A 15,850-nucleotide genomic window follows, 5' to 3' on the forward strand; every position below is an offset into this window, starting at 1 on the left:
GATCCAGCTCTGGCTTCTCCTGCTAGTCGGAGAGATAACTTGGAAGTGTCTGGCCTTCCTTCCCCATCTCTCCCACCCACGCCACTTCAGCCAAGGACCAGACAAAAAGTGGGATCACAGTCAACCCCGGGTAAACTCTGCTCCCCTAGACACAGGGGTAACCGAGGACAGTTTGGGTTTCAGTGGAGGGCTTTTGTTGTTGTTGTTGTTGTTGTTGTTGTTGCTGCTGCTGCTGCTGCTGCTGCTTTTGAGATTTTTTTTTCCCATCTTTGCATAAAGAAGGTCACTCCTAGGAACTGGCCCTGCTTGTCACTGGTGGGCCCCTTGGTAATCCACTAGGTTCCCCCCTTTCTCCTCCTCCCTGCCACCACATTTCAGGAAAGAAGGAAGGGACAGTATTTCGCAACAGCATATTTGAGATTAGAAAAATACTTTCGTTTTTCTTTTCCCCATCAGGGCGGAGTCCTCCCTGGTGAGTTAGTAGTCAGGCTGACTTCCTGCTCTCAGCTGTGGGCCACAACTGACAGTCTGGAAGCCTTTGAGGAGAGCAAGGGACCAGAGCTCACTCTCCTAGGCCCCAGGCAAGAGGAGCAGCTTCAGCAACAGGTGGGTCTTTCTCCCTCTCTACCTTGGTGCTCTGCCAAGTGTCTTAAGTGTCTTTCTGTGTTTGCATTCTTTTATTAAGGAAAATATATCTTTGAGATTCATTCACATTGCAGAATATATTAGCATTTTGTTTCTATTTATTGAGAAATGATACTTCATTTTCCCATGGCATTTCCTCTCCCTGCAGGATGTCCACAGAACAGCAGGACCCAGGGAATTTCTTTAAAGATATATTCCTGCACTTCAAAGCACATAGAGTGAAGATTTCATTTGCAATAAAAACGCCATTTCCTTTTTTTGAGATCCTCCGTGACACTGAGCTCATCACCGAGAAAATGTATGATGTAAGTGAAGTTTGTTACGTCTTTACCTGGTAAACAAGCTCCAGATGAAGTTACACTTTGATATCTGAAAACTAAACTGGATGACTGACAGGTTTTCAAGGTTGCATTTAATTTTTACAGAAAGGTGTCATTTCTTACATGGGTACATGTGCTCGTGTGTGTGTGTGTGTGTGTGTGTGTGTGTGTGTTTTCACATAGGTGCTTGTGTCCACAGGAAAAAGTTTCAGATTCCTCGGAACTGGAGTTGCAGGCAGTTGTGAGCCATCTGATGTGGGTTCTGGGAATCAACCTGGGTCCTCTATAAGAGCTACACACGTTCTTACCCATGAGTCCATCTCTGTAGCCCCTGAATTTAATTTTTGACAAAGAACTATTGACAAAGTTTTCATAGTACTTGCTAGAGGTATGAGTTACCATAATAAACACATCAATTATGAATCAGAATTCTGGACTCAGGTTTAAAATCTGGGTTTCCCGTGAGTGATACTTATCATGTCATTATTTCTGGAAGTGTTGTCTCCAGGCATTAAGGGAGAGGAGAAGCAGAGGCCTCAGGATATGGTCCTGCTTCTGTCTGAGGGAAAGGTGTTCTATGGTCCCTTCTGGAATCAGGGTGAGTATTGTTGAAGATAAGCCAGATCAGAACAGGGGTTCTCCATATAGACATTCAATGTCTTATGCATTTTACACCATGTAATTCATGCAATTAAAAAGTAAACTAAATTTAAAACAAATAAACAAACTAAAAATCAAAAGGGACTTTAATTTCCTGTTGAATTATCACTGAACTGACTTAGGGATATTTCTGTGAGCACATTTTAAGTTAATAAATGTCTATTTTTTTAGCAGGGCAGTGGTGGTGGACTCCTTTAATCCCACCGCTTGGGAGGCAGAGATAGGTGGATGTCTGTGAGTTCAAGGCCAGCCTGGTCTACAGAGTGAGTTCCAGGACAGACTCCAAAGCTACAGAGAAACCCTGTCTTGGGGAAAAAAAAATATTTAATTAAAAACCCTAGATCTGAGAACATTAATCCCGACAGAGTGTCTTATTAGAACAAGTTTTTAAAACTTTTTATTTTCATTTTGTGTGTATGAGTGTTTTGTGTGTGTGTGTGTGTGTGTGTGTGTGTGTGTGTGTGTGTGTGTATGTGCACCACTTATGTCCGTGGTGCCTTTGGAGGTCAGAAGAGAGGTCGCCAGATCCCCTGGGACTGGAGTTACAGATGGTCGTGAGCCACCATGAGGATGCTGGGAATCAAACCCAGGACCTCAGCAAGAGCTGCAAGTGCACTCAACCACTGAGCCATCTCTCCGGCCCCTCTAGGTTTTTGTTTGTTTGTTTTGGTTTTGGTTTTGGTTTTGTTTTGTTTTTTGCCTTATTAATATGGTGCCATCCGTAGAATTTAGAGTCACAGGGAACAGACATCTGATTTCCTACAGGCCTATCAGTACTAGTGGGAAGAGAGGAGTTGTCCAGTTAACAAAACAGCTTGACCACCTGGCAAAATGTTAACTCTTTTTTTTAATGAATGCGTCTATTTTTATTTCAATGTGTACAAGTATTTTGCCTACATGTATGTGAGCAAACCACTTGTTTGCCTGATGCCCATATTGGCCAGAAAAGAGCACCAAATCCCTTGGAAGTGATGCTACAGGTGTTTGTGAGTTGTCCTGTGGGTGCTAGGAACAGAACTAGGATTCTCTGCAAGAGCAGCAAGTACTCTCTACCATGAACCATCTCTCCAGGACCTCCATACTTAAAAATATTGCATTTATTATTTATTTACTTGTGAGTGGTGTGTGTGTGTGTGTGTGTGTGTGTGTGTGTGTGTGTGTGTTTCTAGTGTATGGGCATATATGTATGAGCCTACTGCTGTGCATAGGTGCAAATCAGAGCACAGTTTATGACCAGTTGGTTCTCCCCTTTCACCATCTGAATCCCAGTGACTGAACACAGACCATAAGGATTGGTGGCAAGTGCCTATGACCCACTGAGTCATCTCGCCTTTGTTAACCCTTACAAAAAGAGGTCCTTATTACATGTCATAAAATGACGGTGGGAACACAAAGTCACTAGTGAGTATTTTCTAAGAGAAAGTATTTATTGTTTCACGAGGTAGCCATGCACATATAAAGCTTTTTATTAGAGGCTATGTAGGTAGGGATGGAGGTACACTAACTGTAATTGTTTCCTAGGGCTCTTCTGTGACTTGGAAGCCTGCACTTCAATTTTCTCCATTTAATGTCATTTAAGGATTTTACAGATTCCTGTATGAACCGGGTCCCTGTAAAAAAAGTGGTCTACAGAGCCCTGGAAGTACTGGAGAAGAGATTTGACCTAGAGGTTCTGAGGGTACTGTTCAGTGAAGAAAACATGAAGGCATACCCTGATTTGGAATTCTTTGCCAGAAGTTTTGAAAATGGTAATTGGGTTTGGCATCACCCTTTGAGATCACAGTCCTTTCTTCCCATCCTCAACAACCATGTATTAAGCATCTACCATGTATCATGTATTGCCCAGTGAAATTGGGGATGTACTAGTTTAAAAAACTAACACGTTATGTATCATTACAAAACTTATATCTAATGGCTATAGTCAACACCCTCCAGAGGTCTGCTAGGCTGGGTATTTAGACCAACAAGACCATGAGAGCCCGACCAGCATCAGGACAGGAAGAATAGGACAGGAAGCACTGAGTCCCACTAGCGGATCACTGCTGTCTCTCTACAGTGGAGGACTTATAATGATATACATAATGGCCCCGCTGGTGACTACCACCCATCTTGAGTGACAGCTCAGCTCTGGGTTGCAGGATCCATCTTAGTTTAGTACCACATGCTCATAGAAATCAACAATGTGTGAGCCAGTTCTTCAACCCCATCTTGTCCATCTTTAAAGCCTGCCCATCATAAAGCTTCCCTCTGGTATGTGCCAGATTCCAGCCTTCTATCCAGGAAAGTCCCCTCTTTCTTATTATACTTGTGACAGCCTGGAAGCCATGTTTTGCTTCTGTTTTCTTCTGTTTGGACATATACCTTCCCTGCCCTCTGAGCACTGGAAGAGGAACACAGTTCATAGTGTGTCTTCTACATTTTTATTCTTGACCTTGGGTGTCTCCTTTCTGTATGGAAAGCATAAAGTCTCCCTTGTGGGAGTCTTCTCTCTCCCAGAACATGATGGATGAACTTTGTCATGTGGGACCGATTGAACTTAGGGTGATTGAAGGATTAGAAATTCCTAAATGTGTAATTTGGAAATGCTGTCCCTTATCCCTGCTGGAGATCTCTAATGGCTTCCTCCTCTTCTTCCCTCTCCCTCCCACTTCAGTCTCACAGAACAAATTGTGTTTCCATGGAAGTGATAGAAGGTCCCCGAATTCCCAGCTATGTCTTGAACAAGGTAATTACAACTGGAGAAAGTTTCTTCTTGCTGCAGAGAATAGGCAATGAAGGGGATCCTTAGCTGAGTGTGACTCGGGGAAGAAACAGAGAATGCAGAGGGGGAGTTGGTGTGAGCCTGGTGTTAGCTTTCCTGTCCTGGGACAAATCATCCCGGAGAAGCAGGACACTCAAAACTCTGAGGCAGGAGGATTGTGAGTTTGAGGTCAGCAATTTTGCATAGTAAAACTCTCTCAAAAACAAAACAGATACCTGGGAAGTCAATTGATTTGGGCTCATGATTTTAGATACTTCAGCCCGGATGGTTTGACCTCACTACTTAAGACCTGTGGTGGGGCACAGCATCAAAGCAGGGGATTGAGGGGGCAAAGCTGTGTGCTTCATGGTGACCTGGAAGCAAGGAGAGAGAGGATGTGCCTGTGGTCCTTCAAGGATACACCTGCAGTGATCTAATTCCTTCCACCAGGCTCTGCCTAGTAAAGGCACCACTCACACCTATTAGTGCCAATCAAAGGGGCAGACTTCTATTACATGAGTCCTGGAAGAAGGGGACACTTGAGATCTAACCTGAGCAGCTTGTAATGGGATGTAGGATCCTGGCAGAGCAACCTTGACAACAGACGGTCAGCCTGATACCCATGACGAAGGAACCTGAGCCCAGTGTCTGTGAGCCAGACTGAAACAGACTAACTACTCTGAAATGATTGTGATTTAGAAAAGCCCCTGAAGGAGATGACCAATATGGAACCATGAAATTTGAAGCAGTAGGGCCCATGGTAGCATCAAAGAGTGAATGCTTTTTAAGGGAATGTTCCTAATTTGTGTCAGCCCTCACATGCACTGGTCTCCCACATAGGATTTATGGTGGGTGAGTTTTCCCCACACCAACCAACTCTCCAGACACCAGCAGGGTATCTTATGATGTAATCAATTCACACAAACAATAACTACATGGGAGGCAGACACCTCAAGGAATAATGGGGAGAGAACACAACACTCTCTTCCCACCCCTGGATATCCACCCTTCTACCACTATGAAGTTTGTCAACCCCAAATCCATCTAACAGAGTTACTTAAGATTTTTAATAAAAGTTCCCTCATACTGGCATGATCAAAAAAAAATCATTAGCCATGTGATCAAGTCAACTTCTATCTCTTCTTACCTGAGAGGGTCAGCATTCCAATGCTGTCATCATGTTTTGTTCCCCTGGCAACCAGCCCTCCATTCCTAAGGGTTTTCCAAACCTTACCTCTTTAATACACACTGCAGTGTTACTGAAGAAGGCTGGCTATGCCCAATGATATAGTGACTCTCTTCTCCCATTTATCACTTGGGAATTCACCCAGGATTTGAGGTGCACTGCTGAGAAACAGGAGATGAAGACCAAAATTACCATTTCTTAGTTTTCACAGTGTCATACTTGATGATAGAAGATATGGATTCAAACATGACAAATGTTGTTCAAGAGCAAAAATATTCCAGAAAAAAGATATAGAGAGGAAGACGCACAACAGAAAGTGGTTGTGGGAAGAGCACAAGATTCTTTGAGAGACAGAGAAAGGAAGAGGAACGGACATGAAGAGAGCAGAAAGAATCAAGGACAATGGCAAAAGGAGCCATGTTGTTAGTTTCTTGCTCCGGTTAGCATCTACTCTTGTTAGTATCTACCCCAGCTGGTATCAATTGTTGATATCATTTAGATGCCCAGTTTGTAGGTGAGGAAGCTAAAATTGAGAGAGACCCTGTGTTCATGGGGTCAAATGAACAAGCAAGAATCCAGGTACTCTGGGGGCAGAGTCTGTGTTCTTCACCATATATTGATAATCTATTGGAAAACATGAGACAAAAGTGGGGGAAATAAAGAGAGAAAATACAGGAAGGAATAGCAAGAATGGAAGGAAATGGAGGCAAGCTGTTAGTGAGTCCTCATGAGAAGGCCAGCAGGGATTAGCCATCAGATACAAAAGGGGAGGCTGTTTTGTGAAAGGAGATATAGTCCAAAGACCACTAGAATCTCAGGTAAGGCCACTGAGCAAAGAAGTTGTGGGGACACATGCAGGCATCCTTTAGGCAGGGATATGAAGACGGGTCAACCACCCACTGCTAGAGTGGCCCAGGCAGAACTTTACTCAGTCAGAGCTGACTCTTACAACCTACTCTCATGACTGAGTCTAACATCAAGAATCAGGCGGGGTGGGGTTGTCATCTCCAGATGGGCTCTGGATTGATGCTTCAAGGGGCCCTTCATCTTTTGCATCATAGAGACAGAACAGAATATCCTGCTTCAACTCCTGAAATAAACATCTAATTTTTGCTCCTTAGGAACTGGTGACAGCTGTTCTGAAGAAAGCCTGACTTAGTCACCCTCAGATCCCTCCTCATCTGATGGTCTGTTCTGATTGACTTTATTAATGTTGCTCTCTCATCCTATGTGACCTAGTTTATTTTCTGTTGATGTGATGAAACAATATGACCAAAGGCAATTTGGGGAGGAAAAGGTTTATTTTATCTAACAGCGTATAGTCCACCATGAAGGGACATCATGATAGGAACTAGAGGCAGGAACTGAAGCAGAGTCCATGGAGTAACGCTGCTTACTGGCTTGCTCCTTGTGGCTTGCTCAGCCTGCTTTCATATATATCTAAAGATCACCTATAAAAGGGTGACACCACCCACAGTGGGCTGGGCACTCCCATGTCAATCATTAACCAAGAAAATGCACCCACAGACTTGCCTACAAGCCAATCAGATGGAAGAAATTCTCTTGAGAGTCCCTCTTCCTAGATGATCTTATCTTGTTTTGTTGACCAAAAATATCCACACACACCCCCAAAAAAAAAAAAACCAAAATAAAGCAAAACTAATCCGCACAGCACACATGTGGGTTTCTCTTTCCTTGTGTTTCTGATGCTCACAACATTATCTGCATTTGTAGTTTCTCCAAGTTCAGGATTTAAATATTAGGATCTTTGTCCTCTGGGTTGTCTAGAAAGATTTCATCTTCTGGATATCTTGCCCATATTCCTGAATTCACAGTTGTCTGTCTGTGCATTGCTTGACTGACTAGATATAGCCTACATGCTCTGATCTTATGTCCAGTGGTGGTTACAGAGGTGCGATTAGCACATTCCTTCTGTAAGGCAATGAATTTTCCTCTTCGGGTTCAGCTCATAGACCATGACACAACTGGACCTCCAAATGATACCTCCACTTGTCATCACCAGGGTAACAGGTTGAGAGTTCCTCTCTAGACAAGATAGATCACTGAAAAAAAACTTGATGTCTTATTAATTTGTTTGTTTGATTTTTTTAAGACAGGGTTTCTCTGTGTTGGCCTGGCTGTCCTGGAATTTGCTCTGTAGATCAGGCTGGCTTTGAACTCAGAGATCCACCTGCCTCTACCTTCTGAGTGTTGGGACTAAAAAGGCATGCACTACAATAGCCTGGCTCCCTTCGATGTTTGAATCAAACCCTTGAACTTCCTTGATTTAATCAAAGTTTAAAATATTTCTTATTTAAACTATTCTAAATTTGAGACATTGATTATAATAATTTTCTTTTCTGATAAATTGATATAGGTATTCTTGCATTTCTCTTCTCCATAACTTTAAAATGATGATGTATCATCCCATTTTTCAGAAGATACAGTTCATTTCAGGGGATCCAATCTTTCACCTAACTAAGTATTTGGATTGAATTGTGCTTTAAGATCCTGGCAGATTAGGAATGTCTGGGTTGAAATTCTGTCTCTGTGACCCTAGACAGGTTATCTAGCCTCTCTGGGACCTGGTGTCATCTCCTATATGGTGGGATGTGACAGTGGTACATGCTCCAGACGGATGTCAGTGACATCATGAGAAGCATTCGCACTGGAGTTTGGTACTCCATCTCTGTTGTGTGCATTTCTTGTTGTTACTGATTCACTGACCAGTGTCATTTGTACCTGCTTCCAGAATCTAAGCTTCTCACATTGCATTAAATGGGGATTTTCTTCTCTCTGGATATCTAACATGGATACTCACGATGAAATCAATTATTCCTCAGGCTGGAGAAATAATGATAGAAGAAATACCACACTCATCCAGGGAAATCAAACTGAGAACCATCAATCCTCCGGCTTCCAGATTGACAATGGTATAACGCAATAATGTTTATTTCTTTATTCCATGACTCGTCTTTGGAAACACATCCCTGGCACTTTGGAAGTGTTACTATGTGACTTTCAGAGGGGATGTGTCATTTAAGAAGAGATTTCTTAATATTAACACAATATTTTTAAATGCTTTCAAAGGTTTATTTATTTTTGTTTTATGTGTGTACATGTTGTCTGCATTTATGTATATGTACCATGTGTGTCCCTGGTGCCCTCAGAGGCCAGAACTGGAATTATAAAGAGTTGTACACCTCCATATGGATTCTAGAAACCATACCCAGGTCCTCTAGATGAGCAGTAAGTGCTCTTAAGCACTGTGACAGCTCTCCAGACACCAACTGCCCACCACACACACACACACACACACACACACACACACACACACACACACACACACAAACTCTGGAAAAAAATCTTTCCAGAGTGACTTTTGAAATAATTGTTATGCATCTTAAAATCTTTCATTCAAAAAATTTTAACATTTGAAAACAGCAATATACAAGAGTCTGTATTCTTAATTGTTCCTCTGCAGGTGCAGCGTGTGAGGATGAGAAGCAGTGAATGGGTGGGATTGTTAGTGCTAAACAGTAGAAAGGGACCCGGTGGGGAGGAGGGATGCAGGAGAAATAGGTGAGTTCTTTGTGAGTCTGTGGTCTGGAGAAACCCTATCTGGAAATGGCACCCTAATGATGCCAGTGACAGGGATGGATGAATATACAGAAATATAAACCAACATCCAGATGGTTCACAGGTGAACACTTAGACATCAATGTACATGTCCAATAGTCTGACCCAGCAGAGACAATGACTGTGATGCACACAAACGAGGCTAGAGCTGTAAACATGCCCAGGACCCCAAAAGGTCTGGGATCTAACCACTACTGATTGTAACAAAGTGTGCACCCAGATCCACATCCCATGTTAAAGGTTCTATAATTAATTTTTCAATTATTGGAACTTAACTCTGTGTAGAAAATATTAAATGAAAAACATGAAACTGTACTGCAAAGTATATTATTCATTAACATACTGTTGAGGTTGTTGGAGTAGAGTGGACTGGGCAGACAGAATCCACCATGGGCCTAGTATGTTCCCTGTAGTCAAAGAGAGGACATCAATTTCAGGTTTGTTTGCTCTTAGACTTGTTCCCTACCCAGCCCATGCTTGCCTCTGACCATGACCTCTGGCCTCAGGATCCTGCTTTCTTCCTTGACAAGTTCCTCTCTAGCCAGCTTCCTACAGTATTCCTGACAAGAGAGGCATCTGCAAAAGCTTATATAGAATAGAGAAAGCAAAGCCAGGGATTGTTCCATCCCTATTTAGGGCCTCAGTTTGGCAGTAGCTGTTCCACCACCACCCTCCGTGGCTCCACGTCCCTCATGCAGGCCAACCCTGCTCCAGATTCTGAGTACCTAATCTCCCTGTCATTACCTGCTCCTTCAGTCCCTCCCCCAGTTCTCAATCCTCTCTGTCTGTCTGTCTGTCTTCAGAGCTTTAGAGCGATTTCTCTTTTCCTATTGGATCCTGGTGCAATGGGCAAATAAAAAGGTTATGATACAAACTCTGTTTTAGTTGTGAGTTTACCTGAAAATGGACTCTTCTAAGACATCTATGAAATAGTACAGATTAACCGAGTTGGAAGAGATAACACTGTCTCAAACACACACACACACACACACACACACACACACACACACATACATACACACACACTCACACACAGACACAAACACACAGCTTGAATGTATTACTGCCAGACATTATTGCAGTCCTCAGTATTGGTAATTATGTGTTCTTTGAATCTGATGAGCAAGAATTCTGTGTATTTTGAGTACCTTATTTTGAGTATTTTGAGTAATACACTGTATTACTCTCATGGGTTTGTTGATGGGTAGGAAGAGATTGGGCGGGAGAGTCAGACAAGGAGGATGCTGGGAAGAAGAAGGGTGAAGTGAGGAGTCACCAGCCAGATGCAGAGGAAGCAGGACGTATACAAAATGAGGTAACAAGCCATGAGCCACATGGCAGCAAGTAAAGGAATAGAACTGGGGTAATTGACATGTAAGAGTTAGCTAGTAACAAGCCTGACTTATCAGCCAGGCATTTATAATTAATATTAAGCCTCTGTGTATTTATTTGAGAGCTTCTGGCAAGACAGAAACTTCTACCAACACTATCTTTATAAAATGTGCTGATCAATGCTTTCTACCTAATAATGGATAATGGAAATTATCACCAGTAAACAGAGCAACATTATACATGTCAGGGCTTTTGCCTTTCAATGTCTTATTGGCAGCTGGCCCTTTTTAGTTATTTTTGGTGGTATGAACATGAGTTGCTTATGCTGACAGGAAAAGACAAGCAAAGACCCTGAAGTCAGCCCATGTGGATGGAAACCCCGGCTCTCCTTGGCTGGATATGTGTCCTTGGGTACGTTGCTTGTTCTTGCCCTTGTCTTATCTGTACCATGAAGATGCTAGATGTGTGTAGCTCATGGGATGGTTGGCTTCATATTAATCATGCATTTATAAAGTGCATGGCCCTGTATGTAATCCACACAAATAATAAACACAAACTTGCAAAACTGACACAAGCAACCTTTGACAAGTCAAGATTCATGAGCACCTGGAGTAACTAAATTTATATAGACAGACAAAAGGGGACATCACTGATGAAATTCATAGTGGTGCAGAAAAGGGGCAGGAAACCTGAGACAATAAGCTGGTAAACAGCCCAGGAACCAGGAATGTCAGGGAACAGAGAAGCAGAAACATTTTGGATTTCCTGTTAAATGGCCAAGCTGTTTTTTTTTTTTTTTTAAAAAAAAAAGACAACAACAACCAATTACCTCTTTCTAACTCTTCACTCCAGTATCCAGGAACTCCTCCCAACTCACACAAGACAGTAGAATTAACTGGGATTGCTCAAATGTGTTGGCCAATGACCCTCTACACATATACCAAAGCAGAAGTTGTTCACTCAAGGGTACCACTAGAAAATGCAGACATGCAAGGCTGGATAGGGTGGAACCAACCAGAGGAACATCCAGGGTGGACCACTGCTGCCCAGTGGCGTGATGGGGCAACTTCAAGCCAGTCTTAAGGGTGAAGAGCCAGCAGCTAAGCTCTTTAAGTCTGCAGGAACAGAGTCATGTTTCCATGGCCCTGTGCTGTGGAGGAAAAGGCTGAGTTGGTCATTGTTCTAGAAGGGAAGATGGCTGCTCCACCCTACTGGACAGTCAACAGCAATGAAGGAGACTAAAGCTGTCAGTCATCCTTCCTGAATTCAGGGTGCAAGTGTTTACAGTAAGGTTGCAGAACCCAGCTCTACTCTTACTCTGCTGATTGTGAGGTCCTTGGAGCTGCTGGAGGGCCTGCCTGTCCTGAGCTGAGAGGTCAAGGACTCTCAGGAATGGTCCTCAGCCTAAATTTCCATTATCACTCCTCAGTATTCACTGCACTGTAAATAAGCACTTTACATCAGGAGCAGAGGAGATGGGACTCTGTAACTCACTGGTTCTCAACCTGTGGGTCATGGCCCCTTTGCCAGGGGTCAAGCAACCCTTTCACTGGGGTCACATGGCAGATATCCTGCATATCAGACTTTTTACATTACAATTTCATAACAGTAGTAAAATTACATCTATGAAGTAGCAACAAAATAATGTTGCAGTTCATGGTCACCACAATACAAGGAACTGTATTGAAGTGTCGCAGCATTAGGAAAGTTGTCAACTGCTCATCTAATTGTTCCCATGGAACACAGTTGTGGGGATGGTCTTGTGAGGCTTCCCAATACCCTGGAGTCCAAGAACTATTAGGTCAAGCTCTCTAGTCTGCTTGGTAAACTGCCATCTCTTACCCAGTTGTGTGCTCAGGGATACACAGCAGGAGGCAGAGGGAAGGCTCTGGCCTGAATCCCTGGGAAAGAGTAAGTGTTAAAACACTTAGTAAGTGTCTGAAACAAGGACCAGACCTGATGCTGTCACTCCATCTCCTTCAGCAAAGAAGAGCAATTCTCAGGCTTCATGGACCATCGACATCAATTCTGTCAAGATGGCCTGCACTAACTCCAACTGAAAGTCTAGAACAACCCATCATTTTCCACAGGGGTGTTATTTACTTTGCTGAAATTGGCTCATTAACTGTGGCCATGGAAGCACAAAGGCCTGTGGCTCTGAGCCCTGTCTCTCCTCTTAAAGGAACGCTTCTTGTCTCCTGCTGCTGGGCAGGGGCACATCTGTCCCCTGAGTGTGGAAAGAAGCTCAGAGGCCTTTGTCTGGATCCTCTCATGCCCCAGAACCAGGCTAGCTGTGGGAATGACCAGGACTCCTGTGCCACTGTTCGGTGAGCAATCAGGAAGCTTGGTTTAGTGTTCCTGAAGAAGTACCTGAGGGCTCGGTTGTTACTTGGGTAGTGATTCTGGATGCTATGCAAAAACCCAAATAGCCTGAGGCCTCTGCAGAGGAAAGACCTCGGACTGGATTTGGCAGAGAAGTCATAACTTGTGAGGCAGCTAGCCCAGAATCAATTTCCTGCTTCCTATAGCCTGACCTTGAGAGCAGCCACAGTCTTGTTCAGAGAAGACTAAACTTTGGTAGGAGGCTTTTTTGTGGGTAGAGTCATGGGGAAAAAAAGGCATAAAGCAAGCAAGCAAACAAAAACCCAGAACAACCAGGTTTTCTTGAGAGTGAAGAGGAAATTTCAGAAAAGAGAAAGCCAAGAGCCAGGTAAACAGAACTCTGTCTGAACTGAGAACTAAACCATGTCCTTTGGACACAGACTGTTTGCCATCTGATCCATTATAATCACGTGCACCCTCTGCTGTTTAAAAAAAGCCTTCCAGTTCTGGCTTAAGCAGGAGTTGGTAGGTAACTGCCAGCCTTATCAGTCTTGACCCAGAACCTAAGAACCCTTTTATCCATTGCCTTCCAGATTGTTCCATGGTGCCTCTGTTCAGATCTCCTTATCTTTAGTCTCCCATCTGACATGCACCCTCTTTCAAGACTGCCTTCAACTGAAGTTCCATCTTCTGAAACCTTCATGCCAGCTTCTCTCTAAGCACCACTGCGTGTTTGAAGAAGTATTTGCTGGTTTGGGCCAGTGTGACAGCCAAATTATGTTTTCAGTTTTAATTACTGTGCCAAAGAGATCCATGAAATAAAAGTGCCTATGACCCTTACCCAAGGACAGATAGTCCCTGAAATGTTGGAGGCTATTGTTTATGGGAGATAAAAAGCCACAGGTTGTCACTGGAAGGATGAACAGTGCTGGTGGCAGTACTGGTTACCACGTGGAAAGGTCACAGTCACAACAGAACCCAGTGGTACTTTTAGAGCTTCATTAGCAGGGAAAGGGAATGAGGGAAGCTAGGCCCGATGGGAGGGAGCAGAGCAGAGTATAGAGAAAACAGACAGAACAGAGAGAGAGAGAATGGGGGTCTGTGACCGGCTTTTTAAGGCATGTGCATAGCCACCAGTGCCTGCTAATGATGTAAGATGCAAGATGAGAGATCCCCGAGCTGCGCATGTACAGGATCCTAACAGTCAATCCCCTAAACAAATTTGTTTAACTCAACTATACCGAATATGCTTGATCATATGTAAGCTGGAGTATGTAGGCAGAAAATACTTTAGAATGTACTTTTGCACCTGATGGGACATGATGGGAAATATGGTGGCCTTATGAGGTTGCCTTTTTAAGCCTCTGCAAAAATGTGATTCATTGCCATTTTCTGAGAATTCAGGAATGATGCTGGACAGAGCCCATCATCCCGGCCCTTATTAAATTAAAGCTTGTTTCAAATTTGACTCAAAATTATGGCAGTGGTCTTATTCTCACCTGGGTGGATTAACACAAGGCTAGAGTATTCTAGATTCCTCTATCAACAATCTTGCCAATATTGTAGACAGAACCTAGGATGTGACGAGATCAGGGAAGGGGGTGACCTTTTCATGGCATCCTTCCAGAGCTGCCTTGGGGTAAGTAGGTGGAGCCATATGCTGTTCCCTGTGCTCCTCACCTCCCAGGAGTTACACCTGACAGACTAGGAGCAGGGGGCACACAAAGCTCAACCTTGAGGTCTAGGAGTACCAGTCCCAGCCACAGGATGACACAGTGATGCCTTCTGGCTCTCCCTGGGGCCACTGCTCTGGATCTCCAAGAATGGGACTGAAACAGGGACACATATGCGTTGGATTCCCATGGAATCATTAGCTGGAGAAACTTTGGCAAAATCTTGCATTGCCTAGAGCCCTGTATGGAAGCAGGCTGATTGATTTTCCTTTGTGTTTACTGGGGAATTATAAAAATTGTCCCTAAGCTCTCACCCTATACCAAGATCTGAGGGACTGACGCATGGTAAATTCAGGCTATACCTGACAAATTAACTCAATTGGTAAGGACCAAACCTCCAATACTTGATTGATTCTTGTAGGCAAGGTTGAGAGATACCACTGGTGTCACTATAGCTTGGACTGGAAGCTACCAGGGGTACCCAATGCCCTTCATTCAGCATGGCTCCACACTTAATGGGGTGAACATCCACTAAGAGGATTCATGGATGAGAGAGCCATAGGCTATAGATAAAATGTCTACGGAATCCAGGGGTGTTTCCATTCCATTTGGAGAGAGCTGTGTGGACTCAAGAGAACCCTAATGTAGAGGATGGTAAATCACCCCATGGGAGACTGCAGTGTATGAAGTCGGGGTCCAGGGTACTTTCTGATGGTTTCACATGAAACACTTCTTCAAGGCCCATTGCTTCTTCTTCTTCTTCTTCTTCTTTTTTTTTTTTTTTTTTTTTTTTTTTTCGAGACAGGGTTTCTCTGTATAGCTTTGCGCCTCTCCTGGAACTCACTTGGTAGCCCAGGCTGGCCTCAAACTCACAGAGATCCGCCTGGCTCTGCCTCCCGGGTGCTGGGATTAAAGGCGTGCGCCACCACCGCCCGGCGGCCCATTGCTTCTTTTAAATGCCATTTATCTATTTTTGAAACTGTTTAAGCCTCTAAAATGTTTTAAATCAGATCCAGTGAGAACCTATGTGCTTGGAGGACACTCCAGGTCACCATACAAGACTTCAGGCTGAGGGACACAATGATTGGACTTCCAGTGGGATAGGATCTTCCTGGTGCTCACAAGGTGAATGTAGCTTCTGGGAAGAAAGATGGGCTTTTCCAGGAGGTATTGATGAGCCAGCTTCACAGTGTCTCCCTGACAATTTGAACCAAGAGTCTCTGTTTAGGCAAAAAGCTTATTTATGCTCATGGATTGTGAAATATTAAGATTATGTCATTACTGAGAACTTTTACTGGCAGTCCCAAGTGTTTCCACAGCTCCTGAAAAGCAT

General features: G+C 43.6%; 1 protein-coding gene across 5 annotated transcripts; it reads left to right on the plus strand.

Annotated features, from left to right (window-relative positions):
* The first annotated feature begins 462 nt into the window (after nucleotides 1–462).
* Nucleotides 463–13,739, plus strand: LOC114697860 (nuclear autoantigen Sp-100-like). Of its 5 annotated transcripts, XR_005092612.1 has the most exons (8): nucleotides 463–606; nucleotides 794–950; nucleotides 3,205–3,373; nucleotides 4,279–4,350; nucleotides 6,673–6,738; nucleotides 8,395–8,484; nucleotides 10,855–10,933; nucleotides 13,438–13,739. XR_005092612.1 is itself a non-coding variant. In XM_028876195.2 (5 exons), exons 2-5 carry the CDS (start codon nucleotides 795–797, stop codon nucleotides 6,708–6,710), a joined length of 435 nt encoding a protein of 144 aa, XP_028732028.1. In that variant the 5' UTR covers nucleotides 465–606; nucleotide 794; the 3' UTR covers nucleotides 6,711–7,104. The 5 variants fall into 5 exon arrangements, 1 of the variants encoding a protein (XP_028732028.1); XR_003735255.2 differs by lacking the exon at nucleotides 10,855–10,933 and having other exon boundaries at nucleotides 465–606; nucleotides 13,438–13,737; XR_005092611.1 differs by lacking the exon at nucleotides 13,438–13,739 and having other exon boundaries at nucleotides 465–606; nucleotides 10,855–11,091.
* Nucleotides 13,740–15,850: the final 2,111 nt, after the last annotated feature.

Source organism: Peromyscus leucopus, chromosome 13 (genome assembly GCF_004664715.2).
Source record: "Peromyscus leucopus breed LL Stock chromosome 13, UCI_PerLeu_2.1, whole genome shotgun sequence".
NCBI classification, from domain to species: Eukaryota; Metazoa; Chordata; class Mammalia; order Rodentia; family Cricetidae; genus Peromyscus; species Peromyscus leucopus.